Below are 16,653 nucleotides of genomic sequence, written 5' to 3'. Positions count from 1 at the left end.
CCAGGTCAAGGGACCCTCAGGCAATAGCTGTGGACGCTCTGGTAACACCGTGGGTGTACCAGACAGTGTATGTGTTCCCTCCTCTGCCTCTCATACCCAAGGTACTGAGAATCATAAGAAGGAGAGGAGTAAGAACTATACTTGTGGCTCCGGATTGGCCAAGAAGGACTTGGTACCCGGAACTTCAAGAGATGCTCACGGAGGACCCGTGGCCTCTACCTCTAAGAAAGGACCTGCTCCAGCAGGGACCCTGTCTGTTCCAAGACTTACCGCGGCTGCGTTTGACGGCATGGCGGTTGAACGCCGGATCCTGAAGGAAAAAGGCATTCCGGATGAAGTCATCCCTACCCTGATCAAAGCCAGGAAGGATGTAACCGTGCAACATTATCACCGTATTTGGCGTAAATATGTTGCGTGGTGTGAGGCCAGGAAGGCCCCTACAGAGGAATTTCAACTGGGTCGTTTCCTGCATTTCCTGCAAACAGGACTGTCTATGGGCCTAAAATTAGGGTCCATTAAGGTTCAAATTTCTGCCCTGTCGATTTTCTTCCAGAAAGAACTGGCTTCAGTTCCTGAAGTTCAGACGTTTGTCAAGGGGGTACTGCATATACAGCCTCCTTTTGTGCCTCCAGTGGCACCTTGGGATCTCAATGTAGTTTTGGGGTTCCTAAAATCACATTGGTTTGAACCACTCACCACTGTGGACTTAAAATATCTCACATGGAAAGTGGTAATGCTGTTAGCCCTGGCTTCAGCCAGGCGTGTCTCAGAATTGGCGGCTTTATCCTATAAAAGCCCTTACCTAATTTTTCATACGGACAGGGCAGAATTGAGGACTCGTCCTCAATTTCTCCCTAAGGTGGTTTCAGCGTTTCACTTGAACCAGCCTATTGTGGTACCTGCGGCTACTAGGGACTTGGAGGACTCCAAGTTGCTGGACGTAGTCAGGGCCCTGAAAATATATGTTTCCAGGACGGCTGGAGTCAGAAAATCTGACTCGCTGTTTATCCTGTATGCACCCAACAAGCTGGGTGCTCCTGCTTCTAAGCAGACTATTGCTCGTTGGATTTGTAGTACAATTCAGCTTGCACATTCTGTGGCAGGCCTGCCACAGCCAAAATCTGTAAAAGCCCATTCCACAAGGAAAGTGGGCTCATCTTGGGCGGCTGCCCGAGGGGTCTCGGCTTTACAACTTTGCCGAGCAGCTACTTGGTCAGGGGCAAACACGTTTGCTAAATTCTACAAATTTGATACCCTGGCTGAGGAGGACCTGGAGTTCTCTCATTCGGTGCTGCAGAGTCATCCACACTCTCCCGCCCGTTTGGGAGCTTTGGTATAATCCCCATGGTCCTTACGGAGTTCCCAGCATCCACTAGGACGTCAGAGAAAATAAGAATTTACTTACCGATAATTCTATTTCTCGTAGTCCGTAGTGGATGCTGGGCGCCCATCCCAAGTGCGGATTGTCTGCAATACTTGTACATAGTTATTGTTACAAAAATCGGGTTATTATTGTTGTGAGCCATCTTTTCAGAGGCTCCTCTGTTATCATGCTGTTAACTGGGTTCAGATCACAGGTTGTACGGTGTGATTGGTGTGGCTGGTATGAGTCTTACCCGGGATTCAAAATCCTTCCTTATTGTGTACGCTCGTCCGGGCACAGTATCCTAACTGAGGCTTGGAGGAGGGTCATAGGGGGAGGAGCCAGTGCACACCAGGTAGTCCTAAAGCTTTTACTTTTGTGCCCAGTCTCCTGCGGAGCCGCTATTCCCCATGGTCCTTACGGAGTTCCCAGCATCCACTACGGACTACGAGAAATAGAATTATCGGTAAGTAAATTCTTATTTATTATTATCACTAATGTAAAAACTTTCCACAACACAGCTAAGGGTCCAGAAGGCACAAAGTCAACAGTCTCCATTACCATCTGCACCAGGTAAGCCATATTTACTAATTACTCTGATCCATGCTCACATTATCTCCCGCATTGATAATGATTGTAATAGTCCCCTGACCGGTCTTCCCAAACACAGGCTCTCACCACTACAGTCCATTTTGAATGCAGCTGCGAGGTTAATCTTCCTCGCTAGACGTTCATCGTCTGCAGATCTGCTCTGTCAGTCCCTCCATTGGTTACCGGTAGTCTACCGTATTAAATATAAAATTCTTTTACTTACATACAAGGCTATTAACCAAACTGCATCAACATACATCTCTTCATTCATCTCAAGATATCTACCTAACCAACCTTTCCACTCTGCACAAGATCTGCGTCTCTCATCCACACGTATTACTTATTCCCTCTCAAAATTAGAAGACTTTATCCGGGCTTCACTTCACTCTGTGGAATGCCCTCCCATGCACTTTAAGACTCACCTCTAGTCTCCAAAGCTTTAAACGTTCCCTGAAAACTCACCTCTTCAGAGAAGCCTATCAAATTTTAGACCCACCTACATAAACCTTCAATGCTTCCATATCTAATTAAATCCTCTCTGTACTGTACACATAACCACACATATTTTGTCTTTCTTTACTCTCACACCCTCCTGACCCCATGCCAAAATTGCTGGGTGATCATATCATACAATCCATTAAGAACCTAGCAATCTGGTGGACCTTATGCAATAGGTAGCTTCTATCCTTGTGTAACAATGCCTATTTCCCTATAGATTGTAAGCTTGCGAGCAGGGCCTTCCTACCACTCTGTCTGACTGTTTTTACCCAGTTTTGTTCTATTACTGTTGTCCTAATTGTAAAGCGCAACGGAATATGCTGCGCTATATAATAAACTGTTAATTAATAAATAAATGATAAATAATTAAGCAAGTTTCTACTTCTACTACTAATGTGTATTACACGTGATCACATGCCAGGGATAAGAGACATCAGTATATAACTGACTACATTTTAGGCTCAATATAATCAATAAAATATAATATTTAAAACAAAATGCTGCTCTTAGGAGATCGGCTGTCCTGGAACTATGGGCCTTTGTTCAGTGTCACCTGTGCACAATGGAGTCAGTTAATCAAGTTGGACGTAGCATTTGCCCTGAAGTCCTTAGCTGAATTTGCTCTGTCCTGATTGTTATAATGGGAGAGCACCACTGTAACATAGTGGGAGATTCCGCTACCCGCATTCTGTGTATAGTCACTGGCTGGTGGGCTGCTATAACCCCACAGCGCTACAAGCTCTGCTTCAGGCCAGTGTAATCACAGTGTGTATGGCTGTACCTATAACAATCATAAACTACAATACTGGTTAAGTTACTAGACTGATCTTTGGATCAGTAACCTTCTGCTGGTATGTACACTACTACTACTATACCATCTCAGGTATACACACAGCAGGTTACAGGTCACAGCATACCACTCTGTGTTCTAACATGCAAAGGTGGAACAGACTTCAGCGGCTCCTTGCATAACACCACACACCCAGGCTATAGCCTGGGCGACTATTTCACCATCAGGAGCATTATCCCTGTGCACTAAAAGCATTTTTAAAGTTAGCTAATGCTACTTTCAGATCGCAAATGCCGGATCACACCCGGTAAGAGAAACGTGTGCTTACCAGGTGGGATCCGGCATTTGCGCTCCTTTGCTGGATTTCCAACCCGGCAATATACCGGGTCGGTTGCCATAGCAGCGGGGGGCGCAGCAGCAGCAGGGGCGGGGTGGAGGCGGCGCTGGGAGATGAGCTCATCTCCTGCGCCGCCTCTCCCTATGCTGTGAATGGGAGCCGTGTCGCATTGGAACGGCTCCCATTCACACTGCACCTGACCCGGTATTCAACCCGGTAATAACCCTTCTTTTTTACCGGGTTGAATTGCCGGGTCAGGTGACCCGCTAATTCAGCAAAGGAGCTTTCACATCGCACACTGACCCGTTTCGACACGGCAATATGCCGTGTCGATACCGGGTTATTTGTGCGATGTGAAAGGGGTATAACAGGTGCTACTAATCAGCTTAGCTGCAGTACTTTGACAAGAAAACCTGGACTGGATCCATGTTCAACTGCTCTTCCATATTTAAATAAGTGAAATCCTGCTGTCCCTGCCACAATATAGAGATAGATAGATAGATAGATAGATAGATAGATAGATAGATAGATAGATAGATAGATAGATAGATAGATAGATAGATTATGTTTGGTCAGTTTGGTCAGTAAACATAAATTAATTTGTTCTCTGTACTTGTAACTTTTCTTGTAGATACCTTAAAAGTCATGATGCCACCATGTCCATTTTTGATATTTCTATGATGACCGGCTTTGCTCCAGATATTAATGACCTAAATAAGGTGAGTTCCAAGGCCAGTAAACAGCATATATGTGTATAAGAGTCTCATTATCTAAGGGACTTAGGGATAACCAGCTCCGTGATCCTCTCACCAACTAGTCTAATTTGCCTCCTTCAAATTGTCCATGCAGCTTTGGTGAGAGAACCACAGATATAGAGTTGATGTACAGACAATGGGCATTCTGGATTAAAACTTGACGCTGGTATGACAAAATTCTCACATGCCTAAAGTGCTGTTTTGTTTTCAATTAGATCTTCTAGTTGGCCACATGTAGGCCTGTCATCTTCTACTGCGAACTTCCCTACACATTATTGAACATAAAATACTTGTAAACTTTGTATGTTCTTGTTCTCTTGGTCTGTTATTAGGTGTTATTTGACTTTAGTATCACATGTAATTGTGTCTGTCCAACGTTGGTGATTTTTGTGGAATCTTAGAAATAAATTGGACTGATGATGATCATACTAATAAAAATCATCAAGCCGCTATATTTTATTACATCACAAAAATCTAAAAGTATAAAAAATAATATTTAGATATAGTTAGATAATTACCATATTCTGCAAAAATGATATTTAAAACCACTGTTTAGCTCCTTTTAGAGCAATATAGAATTAATCTAGCACGTTCAAAATTTAATTTTCTCAGGCTCTGTCAATTCAGAATTTCCTGAGCAGTGTGACGCATTTAGTTCATTCTTCAGAGAAAGTTACACCTGAAGAAGAGGCCATCACGGAGGATATTTGAATAAAGGGTTCTTAATCATGCTATGAATAGTTTTTTCCCTTATGCCCATATATATTCTTCATACTGTATTGTGAACTATAAATTCCCTGATATCTACTCTAAGGCAGTGGTTCTCAAACTCAGTCCTCAGGACCCCACACGGTTCACATTTTCCATGTCACCCAGCAGGTGCGCTATGTATCACCAACTGTCACATTTTAAAAATCTACAGGTGACCTGCAAAAAATGAACCGTGTGGGGTCCTGAGGACCGAGTTTGAGAACCTGTGCTCTAAGGTAATAGATTTGTAGGTATATTATAATTTTTATTATTTAAAATGAGTATTTCCTTTACCTACAGCTTAAAAACAGAGTGGATAGATACATCTCCAACTACGAGATCAACAAAGGAGATAATGATAAAAGCACACTAATTCTGTATGTTGACAAGGTGAGATGACTTTCATTAACACATTACTGTTTATTGTATCTTTCAGTTATTCTTGAATGTTTTTCTCTAAATAATGTGGAGTTTTAACGATGGAGATGAAAATGTTTCATGATTATCATAGAACTAACAAGAATTGAAATAACATAGTGACCCTTGGGGTATGAAAAGGGTCGGACTGGCCCACAGGGGGTGCAGGGAAAACCCCCGGTGGGCCCCACTGCCTGCCCCCCACCTCCACCTCTAGGGAACAGAATACAGAATGTGCACTTGAATTATACATTATACATACAGATGGAGCCGTGCTCATCTGAGGCCGCTACATCGCAGGCGTGCACTCCTGGCGTGAACTAGGCGATCCTCCAACCTAGCCTCGCCGGGAGTGCACAGACAAGCTCTCCCATTCACTAGAATGGGGCGCGTCTCCGTCACGGATGCAAGCGCCCCGGATTGAGATGCTCTCCCATTCTAGTGAATGAGGCACGTCTCCGTCATGGGCGCACGCGAGCGCCCGCCCGGACGGAGATGCTCTCATCGATAGCGATAGCGTGGCTTTATCTGTATGTTACCTTTATAGTGCAGAGGACTATGGTCTATTTTCTACTGTACATTGCTGTTACTGCTTCGACACATGCTCATGTATGCACTAGCAGTATTTACTATATGTATTTTTATCTAGGGGCCCAACCCATGCACTCTGTAATGGTAAGGCAAACCAATGTGGTGGCTGGCCACACCCCTTTTGGATACTGGCCACACCCCTAAACATAGGCCCATTCCACTGCACTCCCCGGTGGGCCGTTTATGCCCCAAGCCGACACTGGGTAAAGTAAGAGCATCAATGGCACTCACTTGTATGAGAAGTGTTCCTAATATTGTGATTATTGTAGTTCAACTACTATTTCAATCTATATAACTATGTAACCTGCATTTTAGGTCAATATACCATTCACTTGTATATCATTGCATCCTCAGGTATCCCACAAAGAGGAGGACTGTGTAAAGTTTAATCTCTACCAGTACTTTGAAGTTGGTCTCATCCAGCCTGCGTCTGTCACAGTGTATGACTATTACTCCCCAGGTAAGAGATTTACCTACCAACACTGTAACCCTGCCGTCTGACCACTCTCTGATCATGACAGCATAATATAGTGTCATTGATTGTTATCATTCAGCAGAACACTGTCACGGGTCCTGCTTTGTGTTGGACTAGTAATAGGGAAAACATGAGAAGGATGGGAGGGGGGGGGGGGGTGGAGCACAGCCAGTATACCTTGAAATTGTATGCAAAAGAAACAGTCAAAAAGGAACTTTAAAAAAAAGATGTTTATGAAAGGAAAAATATTCAGTAAAGTTCCTTAATAAAGTAATTTTTTAATGCACTTTATTATACTTTTCTTTTTTTATACCTATCCTTATATTTGAACGTCCACCTTCATACAGGATGATTAGTGACCGTTTGAGGCTTTCATTTCATGCAAAGCTATATCAGAAAACCAAGGGCATGGCAGGTCCCAAATGTCCTCTGTATTCCTTCCATCATGTGTTTCTTGACAGCCAACAAGCCCTAACTCTTATGTCTGTCCCTTAGTCTGCTTATCAAAAGTTTCCCTGAGCCTCAACCCACAGAATTGTTGTTTTATTGTAACATGACATCCAGAAGTTGTAGTTAAGTATGCAGAGGGGTATGAAGATGAGGTTGGGTGTGGATTCTTATTACCCAGACCTTGGCATGTTGGAGGGGGCCAGTGCGGATTTGGGCAATATGCTTTGTCCCTCAGTGATGCCACTGGCGTCACCTGTTGGACCGCCCCCACCCCTTGCGACCACTGGTGCCCCATGTGGCCACTGGTGATGCTTTGCGGCACCTTAAAAAATCCTTTTTTTAGAGGTCATGGCCATGCCTCCATGGATTTTGTCATATTCCCCTCCGTACCAGACCCTTTGGCTGCTCTTGGTTGCACTGGGCATACAGATATGTCCTCTTACTCCTTTGCTCTAGGAAAATAACACATCAACTTTTGAAAAAAAAGACTCTTGCTGTGGCTTGGTTGCAAGGTCTCAAGTGGCTATTAGGTGGATCTATTCTTATTTATCTCCTTTATCAATTAGGTTATCTCAGATGAACACGACCAGGCATCAAAGAAATTGGTTTAAGTATCTGGTTTTTTTTTCCTCTTGACAGAAAACCGCTGCACCAAATTCTACCATGTGGATGAGGACAGTAAACTGCTGGGTAGGATCTGCCAGGGAGACGTGTGCCGCTGTGCTGAAGGTAACATACAAGGCAACATATTGTTTGGAGCATCTAACAGTAAATCGTATGTATATAGTCAAGGTGCATTGATGATGTATTTACATTTAAACAACATTAATGTAAAAAAAAAAGCAATAGCTATTTTTTAATATATAATGATTATCAAACCAATTGAAAAATATGCTGCAAAATAATTGTCATTTGAAAGCACATAACCCATGGATTTACAGGTAATTTGAACGGATTTTAGGGGGCATATGTAATAGGGTACGAAATTTTCGGAGGGGCGGGATGCCGGACCTACCTCTGAGTATTTTTTAAAATGGCAATATCCATGCGTTGTAAAATATTGCCACTTTAAAAAAACCTCAGAGATTTCCTGGCATTCTGCACCTCCGTCAAATTTGGCCCTTATTATATATGCCCCTCAATTGTGCCATTTACCTCCACCTGTTAAAATTATAATATAAAGTTTTTATGTCTGTACATAAAACAGTGAAAGTATTTAAAGACTTGCGTAGCATTGAGAAGCCACAGAGTTATTTTGAATGGGCTTTTACATAAACAGTCATCAGACAGCAATTTCTAATTAAATGCAAAGTGCATAACCATAAATTTCCTATAGACTCCAATGACTTTCAATCTTTCGTGTTGCAGAAAATTGTTTTATGCAGCAGCAGTTGGCGAAGGTTGACGCCAATGAACGATTTAAGAAAGCGTGTGACGTGTCTGTGGACTACGGTAGGATGATGATGATAACATGGATATTAATGAGAACAATAAAATGAAAACTATAGCGGGAAACTAGCTATAAACATTAACAATTGAGTCCTCTTAATGTTTGTTATAATATGAATCACTTAGTCCTTGGCTGTGGTCGCCTTATTACAAGTTATAAAAGGTTAATTTAATTTCAAGTATTCATTTTTTTCCCCACAGTGGTCAAGATCTTGCTGACTGCCATTGAGCACAAGGACAGCTACGACACCTATGTAATGAAAATTGTTCAAGTCATTAAGGAAGGTAACTCAGCCGTAATACAGTACATGTAATGCATCTTTTTTAAACCGTTCTCTGATTTCTTCGCATTCCCCTCTGTGGTGCATGGGAACCATAACACATAGCTGGATCAAGACCTCATGTTGATCTAGGCAATATGTTGTTTGGGACCCATTCCCACCTGTGTTTGTCCAAAAACAAAACCTGCATAAAGGTAGTTTAGGGAAATATGAACCCCTCAATGACCTAGGCAGGAGCTTAGCTTGCCTAACAGATGATCCAGCCATGTCATTAATGATTAAGCGGTTGGAGACGCTAGAATACGAGGAAAGGCTTGCTAGGCTAGGCATGTTTACACTGGAAAAAATGGAGATTAAGAGGGGACATGATTAACATTGACAAATATATAAGGGGTCAATACACAGAGCTAGCAGGGGATTTGTTTTTGGTAAGATCATCACAAAGGACACGTGGACACCCACTTAGGTTAGTGTAGAGGAGATTTTGCACACAGAGACGGAAAGGTTTCTTCACAGTAAGGCCAGTACATATTTGTAATTCCCTGCCTGAGAGAGTAGTAATGGCAGACTTGGTCAATACTTTTAAGAATGGACTAGATTTCTAATGGATAAGGATATACAGGGTTATGGTGGGTAAATCATGCACTATAGTAATAATATGAAGGAAAAAAAAGGAGGAATTGACAATGGCTAAACATTTACCACAGTTAAAATTACTCTCAAAAATATTACAGTGTAGGAGATCACTAACAGGTTGAGCTCAATGTACAAGTTGTCTTTTTTGAACCTCAGAAACTATGTTACTATGTATTACATTTAAGCTTTAAGTTATGACAGTGTCATTGGATACATTTGGCCTGATTCTGAGCCACACTCAATCCGCGTGTGTAAGGTGCACAAAAAGTTCTAAGAAACTGACATAGCACATGTGTCACATAGAGAGTAAACACAGAGTTACTGCAGTGATTGAGATGGAATCTGTCCCATAGTACATACATAATACATATTTATGGGTCCTTATTCATGAAGCAGTGAAAAGAGTACAGAAGTAAACCTGTGGAGAATTTGCCCAATGCAACCAATCAGCTGCTCCGTACAATTGTATAGTATGCAAATTATAAATGTTACTTCAATGCTGATTAGTTGCCATGGGCAACTTCTCCACTGGCTCACTTCTCCACTCTATTCACTGCTTCATGAATAGACCCCTTCGTAAATAAATAGTCCTCCTGCCTACACCTGGCAGAACTTTGAGGTCCATTATCAGGAAGCATAGCAGCTGGGATAATTGTCCCTCTCTAGTTCTGCTATGGATGTTCTCTCTGCATCAACCTGAGACTGAGAAGAGGAAGGACCTACAAGGGTATGGGGAGAGGTCTGGTGACTATTAATGGACCATGTGGGTGGGATTATCCTCTACACAGGAGGAAAATATAAAAAAAAGAAGAGAAAAGTTAATGAGTGGAATGGATTTAATAGTTTCAGTGAGCAAGATTTGCATTTAAGCAGACAACATTTCTTACAATAAACAATGTCCATCTTCTCATATAACCATCTTCTATTTTTTGTAAAATATTTAGAAAGTGGTGAATTATTGTTAAAAAAAATCATTGGGATGGATTGTTATTACAACATATCCCTTTATGGCATGTTAAACCATTCATTTAAACCCTTGAATTATGAATAACTCAATAAATGGAACACGGTCTTGTTTTGTCTTCTGTTCACTTATGGAGAGCCACCTTCACATGTCAATGTTTTCTGATTCTAGGCACCGAAGTAGAGCTTGAGGGCAAAACACGCAATTTTATCGCTCACAAAAAATGTCAAGGAGCCTTAAAGTTACAGATTGGTCGAGAATACCTGACCTGGGGTGTCAGTAAAGATCTCTGGAACACGGGTTCTGAGTAAGTACCAGTAAAGAAACATTAGAATGAATTACCAGTAAAATTTACTACAGTATATATAAATGCAATAATGTGCAAAGCGGGTGGTGTGCCATCAAAGCAGTCTTGTAATGCTCGTAGTAACAGTACATAATGACCGCAAGTCCGCAACATACAGATGGTTCCACGGTTACCTTGACTAGTTTTCTGCGCCTAGGCACAACATGATTTATTAGCATAAACCCTTCATCTATTGTTCTCAGATGCAATACAATACAGAGAACAATACAGCAGGGGATTATGTAATTACAGCAGGGGATTAAATCCGACTGGCCAGTCTCAGTTAATCCTATTAAAGGTCTAGATAAATGTGGACCCATCTGTAACCCTTTTTAACCTCTCATTCTTGTAGGGAACGACAGTAAATGAGTAATGCTGTTTGGGTGTGTGACCATGGACAGGCATGGAGTCACTGCACTCTCCAGCCTGTGAATATTATCCTGTAGCTGTTTACAGCTGGATTCTCTTACCTGTCTTGGCTGGCTGCTTCCTGCTGGTACCTCTGCAGCAGCTTTCGGCATTGAAGGGCCACTGGTGGACCTGGTGAGGCGCTATGGAGCCCGTGGTGCAGGACAGCTATAAACTGTGGGGGCCTGCCCCAGTTCCTTTCTGGGTGTGTTGCCAGGGGAACCAGGTGCTCTACTGGCATCTTCAATTGCCTCTCCCTACTCTGATTGCCCCCCATGCAGTTTCCTTTTGGGGATCCAGCAGTGCGGTCCTCCACAATTGCGGCTGCATCAGCCGCCATCTTGTGTCAGCGTCTCCTGTTGAGAGGCAGCAGTTCTTACCTGCTCTGGACTAAGGGGAACATTTACTAAGTAGTGATAAGAGTGGAGAAGTGACCCAGTGGAACATTTACTAAGTAGTGATAAGAGTGGAGAAGTGACCCAGTGGAGAAGTTGACCATGGCAACCAATCAGCACTGAAGTAACATCTATAATTTGCATACTATAAAATTATACAGAGCTGCTGATTGGTTGATGGGGAAACTTCTCCACTGGCTCACTTCTCCGCTCTTATCACTGCTTAGTAAATGTCCCCCTTACTCTCCTTGACCTCCCCTGCTGGGGGATGATTGTTGGACTGCTGTCTGCACTTGTCCCTCGTACACATGTACTGGTGACATACTCTGTGCCTGCCACCTCTGGGTCTACTCTCAGACACCATTTTGGAGTGTGTCTCTTATCTGTTCAGCCGAGGTACATCTTCCACATAGGGACAATGATTTGCTATTGTAACTGAGTCTGAGGGGTATATTTACTAAGGTGAGGATTTAGAGAAGTGGAGATGTTGCGCTAGCAACCAATCAGATTCTACTTATTATCTAGCACCGTCTAGAAGATAATAGCTGGTATGTGATTGATTGCTATGTGCAACATCTTCACTTTTCCCATATTAGAGGATACTATTTATCCTGTCCCGGGGGCATCTGACAACCCTGTAGTCTCAGATGGCGGCCTGCCAGCAGAAGCTATTAGAGATTGAAGGATGACTCCACAGTACTAATATGCAGCAGGTTGAAATTTGTTGGAGAAGGCCCTCTGACCTGGAGCACTTCTTACAAACCTGGTTGATTACCACTTTTGGATGGGACACGTTTACTCGTCAATTCGCTATTGAAAGAGCCCATCAGATCCCTACCAGGCAATTTCCTTTGGGGGCAATGCCGAGCGCTTTCATTGCAAAAATTCTACATTATAAAGACAAGGACAGTGTTTTTCGTCATGCCATAACAAAAGGCCTCTTGGAATATATGGATCACCATATTTCAGGACTTCTCCTGGGAAGCACAAAAATCCAGCGCAAGAAACACTTGCGGGATTTACAACTTCCATATTGCATGACTTTCATGGTCACTTGAGCTGTCTCAGATGGAAGTGTTGGTATAGCAGTGACGTGCGGTGAGGTAAATGGCTGGGGAGGCAGTGGCTAGCATCAGAGTCAGATTTACACACATTATTCAAAAATATATATATATACGTCACAAACACGCCCTGCGTTCGGCCAGCCATGCTTACGTTTTTCCTGGCATGCCTGCGTTTATTAGAACACTCCCTGAAAACGGTCAGTTTACACCCAGAAATGCCCTCTTCCTGTCAATCACTCTGCGGTCAGCAGTGCGACTGAAAAGCTTCGCTAGACCTTGTGTAACAATACATTGGCCATTGTGAAAGTACGTCGCGGGTGCACACTGCACCGCATACGCATGCGCAGAAGTGCCGTTTTTTCCTTAATCGCACCGCAGCGAACATTTTCAGCTAGCGATCAACTCGGAATGACCCCCATAGTTGGAACACAAGGTGACATCATCTTGACCCAGGAAATATAGTTGCAACATAAGGTAACATCATCCTGACCCAGGAAATATAGTTGCAACACAAGGTGACATCATCCTGACCCAGGAAATATAGTTGCAACACAAGGTGACATCATCCTAACCCAGGAAATATAGTTGGAACACAAGGTGACATCATCCTGACCCAGGAAATATAGTTGCAACACAAGGTGACATCATCCTGACCCAGGAAATATAGTTGCAACACAAGGTGACATCATCCTGACCCAGGAAATATAGTTGGAACACAAGGTGCCATCCTCCTGTGTCGCAGGAACCATTAGCACACGAATTCTGCGCATGCTCAAAGTACCAAACATCAGAACTTTGCGGAGCAGGACGGCACGCTATCCACATCTGAACCAGGATAGAACCTGGTTTATCTGAACCCTAGATAAAACATGGGGACCCTACCCCCTACCCCCCCCCCCCCCCATTCACGGCATTTGCATAAAGTCACAGATGTGTAGCCGGCAATAGATGCAGAGATGGATGCCACTGTAAAGCAGTTTTCTGAACACTTGTTGCACTGATATTTGTAGCCTCTTGCCGGACAGAACATGTGTACATAACGTATTTTTATTGTAAATGTCAAGTTTTCAAGTATATTTATATTTAAAACACGAATGGCAAAAGTGGCACACCCGCCACCCTGCGCTAATTCTACAGTCGCCCCCGAGCTCTACTGTACACACTTTCTATATTGGAGACGGTATATTGTCGATGTAGCCGCTCAATATTATATATGTCAACAGCAACAGATTAATCTCCCAAGTTATATCAGATTCGTCAACCAAATCACAATGTCATCCACATACCGCACACTCATCTCACAGTCTCCATTCTCTAGGCTTGCAGCTCACGTTCATATCTTCGCCTGATCAATTATTTAATCACTTTAGCGACTGCAGGACAGGGAAACGCCGCCAATACCTGCGGCTATCAGGAGGTGAGTCAGGATGACATCCCAAAGGTGAGTATCGGGGAGAGGGTTAGGGCCCGGGGAGTGGGGGATTAGGGGTAGGCACTAAGGGGGGGTTTAGAGTTAGCCCAAGCAGCCACCCCTGGAGGGATAGGGTTAGGGTAGAGGGCAGGGAAGGGTAAAAATTCTTACCCCCTCCAAAGTCAGGATTTTCAATGTTGGGATGCCGCAGTCAGTCATGTGACCACTGGCATCCAAACCGCCGGGATGCCATACCGAAACCCTCTCTGGAAGTGAGAGTGAGAAGGCAGTGGCTGCAAGCTATGGGGGGGGGGGGAGTCAGTAGTGCAAGTAGAAATATTTTCTAAGTGGTACTGAGTGTCAAAAAATGGGCGTGATCATATGTAGTGAGGGGGCGTAGCCACATGCTGCTAGTGGGAGTGGCTACATGACACCAGTGGCATGGCCACATGACACAGCCCCTTTTCTTTTTTTTTAAATCTGGAGGCAAGGCTGAAAATATATAGTAATGCCTCCAGTATATTAGAAATATATAGTGCTACCTCCAGTATAATAGAAATATATAGTAATACAGGTTGAGTATCCCATATCCATATATTCCGAAATACGGAATATTCCGAAATACGGACTTTTTTGAGTGAGAGTGAGATAGTGAAACCTTTGATTTTTGATGGCTTAAGGTACACAAACTTTGTTTAATACACAAAGTTATTAATAATATTGTATTAAATGTCCTTCAGGCTGTGTATATAAGGTGTATATGAAACATAAATGAATTGTGTGAATGTAGACACACTTTGTTTAATGCACAATGTTATAAAAAATATTGGCTAAAATTACCTTCAGGCTGTGTGTATAAGGTGTATATGTAACATAAATGCATTCTGTGCTTAGATTTAGGTCCCATAACCATGGTATCTCATTATGATATGCAATTATTCCAAAATACGGAAAAATCCCATATCCAAAATACCTCTGGTCCCAAGCATTTTGGATAAGGGAGACTCAACCTGTACCCCCAATTTAATAACAATATATAGTAATGCCTCCATTATAACAGGAAAATACAGCCACTGTCGCACTCTCAGTAACCCTGACAAAGTGGGAGGAGCCGTCATGCAGCCAAGCACCATGGTCTTGTTGCTTTGTGGCACATTATTATAATTGTGGTAATGGCAAAGTGTGTGGTAGTGGGTACTGCGTACCCGCTGCCAAATTCTTAAGGGTACTCCGTACCCGAGCGTACCCGCATACTTGCACCACTGGGGGGAGTATTGTGTTGCCCGACCTTGACTTAAGTCACTAAGGGAAGGGGGAGCTGAAATAGCCCATCCTATAGAAATGTGGGGCCCCTGGGCAACTGCCTTTTTTCTGTCCTTTTAAGGGCTCATAAACTAAAGTCATTATATAAAGCAGTTGTCATTTCTGTACTTGTGGCAATATTGTGTGTTCAGTATTGTGTGTTCCGAACCAGGGGTATTAATTATTTATATTACAGGCCAACCCTCCTCTTCCATACGTATAGGGTTTCTGTATGAGCAAGATACTTTTCCCTGGATAAGGAAGGTTGAGAGTTTATCAACTCCAACCCCTCTTTTGACCGGTGTGTCGACTTTCATCACTGACCTCATTTTCCTAGATCTTGTTTGTATCAAGGATACAATGGACACTTTGCAAAAGGAAACGTCATGTACTATAGGTTGTATGATTTTGATAGGGTCACTTGGCACACACCCAGGAGTTATTTGCTTGTTTTGAAGTTCCGACAGTAATGTGTTTTTATTTTACTGACATTAAAATCTTCTCTCTTCCTACAGCTTTTCTTACATGATAACAAAGGACACGTGGATTGAGTATTTTCCAGATAACAGGGAATGTCAGAGGGCTGAGAACAGGCAGCTCTGTGAGGAGTTATTGAGCTTCGCAGAAGAGTTGGTGGACCGTGGCTGTGCCAATTAAATCACCATAGTATTTACATATCCCATCCATAAATGTACTGATTTTATATAGTAATAAATGATGTCTTCTCTATTGTTGTGTTCTTTTTGTAAAACAATTATCAACTGTATTCTATTATATACGAAACACGCACCATGTAGTAAATGCAGTTTCCGGGGTCGTCTGTTTCTCTGAGCTTAAAAGTGACGATGGTAGAACCACTCTATCCAATACTCAGTATTAGCAACACACATAACACAGCACTGAAATATCTTTTGAAAGGAAAAAATAAATTAATACATTTACAGATGTGTCCGCATAAACCCTTTGCTCAGATTGTGCCAAATAGGCCCATTTAGCATGCCACAGACTTTGCAATTTATACTGGACATACACAATACAATTATCTGTCAGATAATCTGCCAGATCTGGCTGGTTGGAAAGAAAATCTGGTAATAGATGAGAGCATATGACAATGGAATATTTTCTCCCAAACTCTGGAAAATGGACACAAAATCTGTTGTGGATTTAACCAATTTGTATTAACAACAGTTTTTGTCTTCCAGTGTTTGGGAGGAAATGTTCTATTGTCATTTGCTCTTATCATTACCAGATTATCTTTCCAACCAGCCAGATCTGGCAGATTATCTGACAGATTATTGTATAGTGTATTCGCAGCATTAGCCACGGCAACCATCCTGACAGAGGATTTTCCCCCCAAAATATGTGTCTAAATTGCATCAT

The 16,653-nt window shown here is 42.7% G+C and overlaps 1 protein-coding gene across 1 annotated transcript in view; it reads left to right on the top strand.

Annotated features, from left to right (window-relative positions):
* LOC134936120 (complement C3-like) overlaps nt 1-16,002 on the top strand; it is a 192,289-nt gene extending 176,287 nt beyond the window's left edge. Inside the window, exons 33-41 of the mRNA XM_063931029.1 lie at nt 1,885-1,936; nt 4,211-4,298; nt 5,385-5,474; nt 6,447-6,552; nt 7,657-7,746; nt 8,386-8,469; nt 8,668-8,751; nt 10,519-10,654; nt 15,789-16,002. Of these exons, the coding sequence (XP_063787099.1) occupies nt 1,885-1,936; nt 4,211-4,298; nt 5,385-5,474; nt 6,447-6,552; nt 7,657-7,746; nt 8,386-8,469; nt 8,668-8,751; nt 10,519-10,654; nt 15,789-15,930 (872 nt within the window). The 3' untranslated portion in view covers nt 15,931-16,002. The remainder of the gene's footprint in view (nt 1-1,884; nt 1,937-4,210; nt 4,299-5,384; nt 5,475-6,446; nt 6,553-7,656; nt 7,747-8,385; nt 8,470-8,667; nt 8,752-10,518; nt 10,655-15,788) is intronic.
* The last annotated feature ends 651 nt before the right edge of the window (nt 16,003-16,653 follow it).

This window comes from Pseudophryne corroboree, chromosome 6 (assembly GCF_028390025.1).
Source record: "Pseudophryne corroboree isolate aPseCor3 chromosome 6, aPseCor3.hap2, whole genome shotgun sequence".
Classification (NCBI taxonomy): Eukaryota; Metazoa; Chordata; class Amphibia; order Anura; family Myobatrachidae; genus Pseudophryne; species Pseudophryne corroboree.
This window is presented reverse-complemented; position numbering and strand designations above follow the sequence as displayed.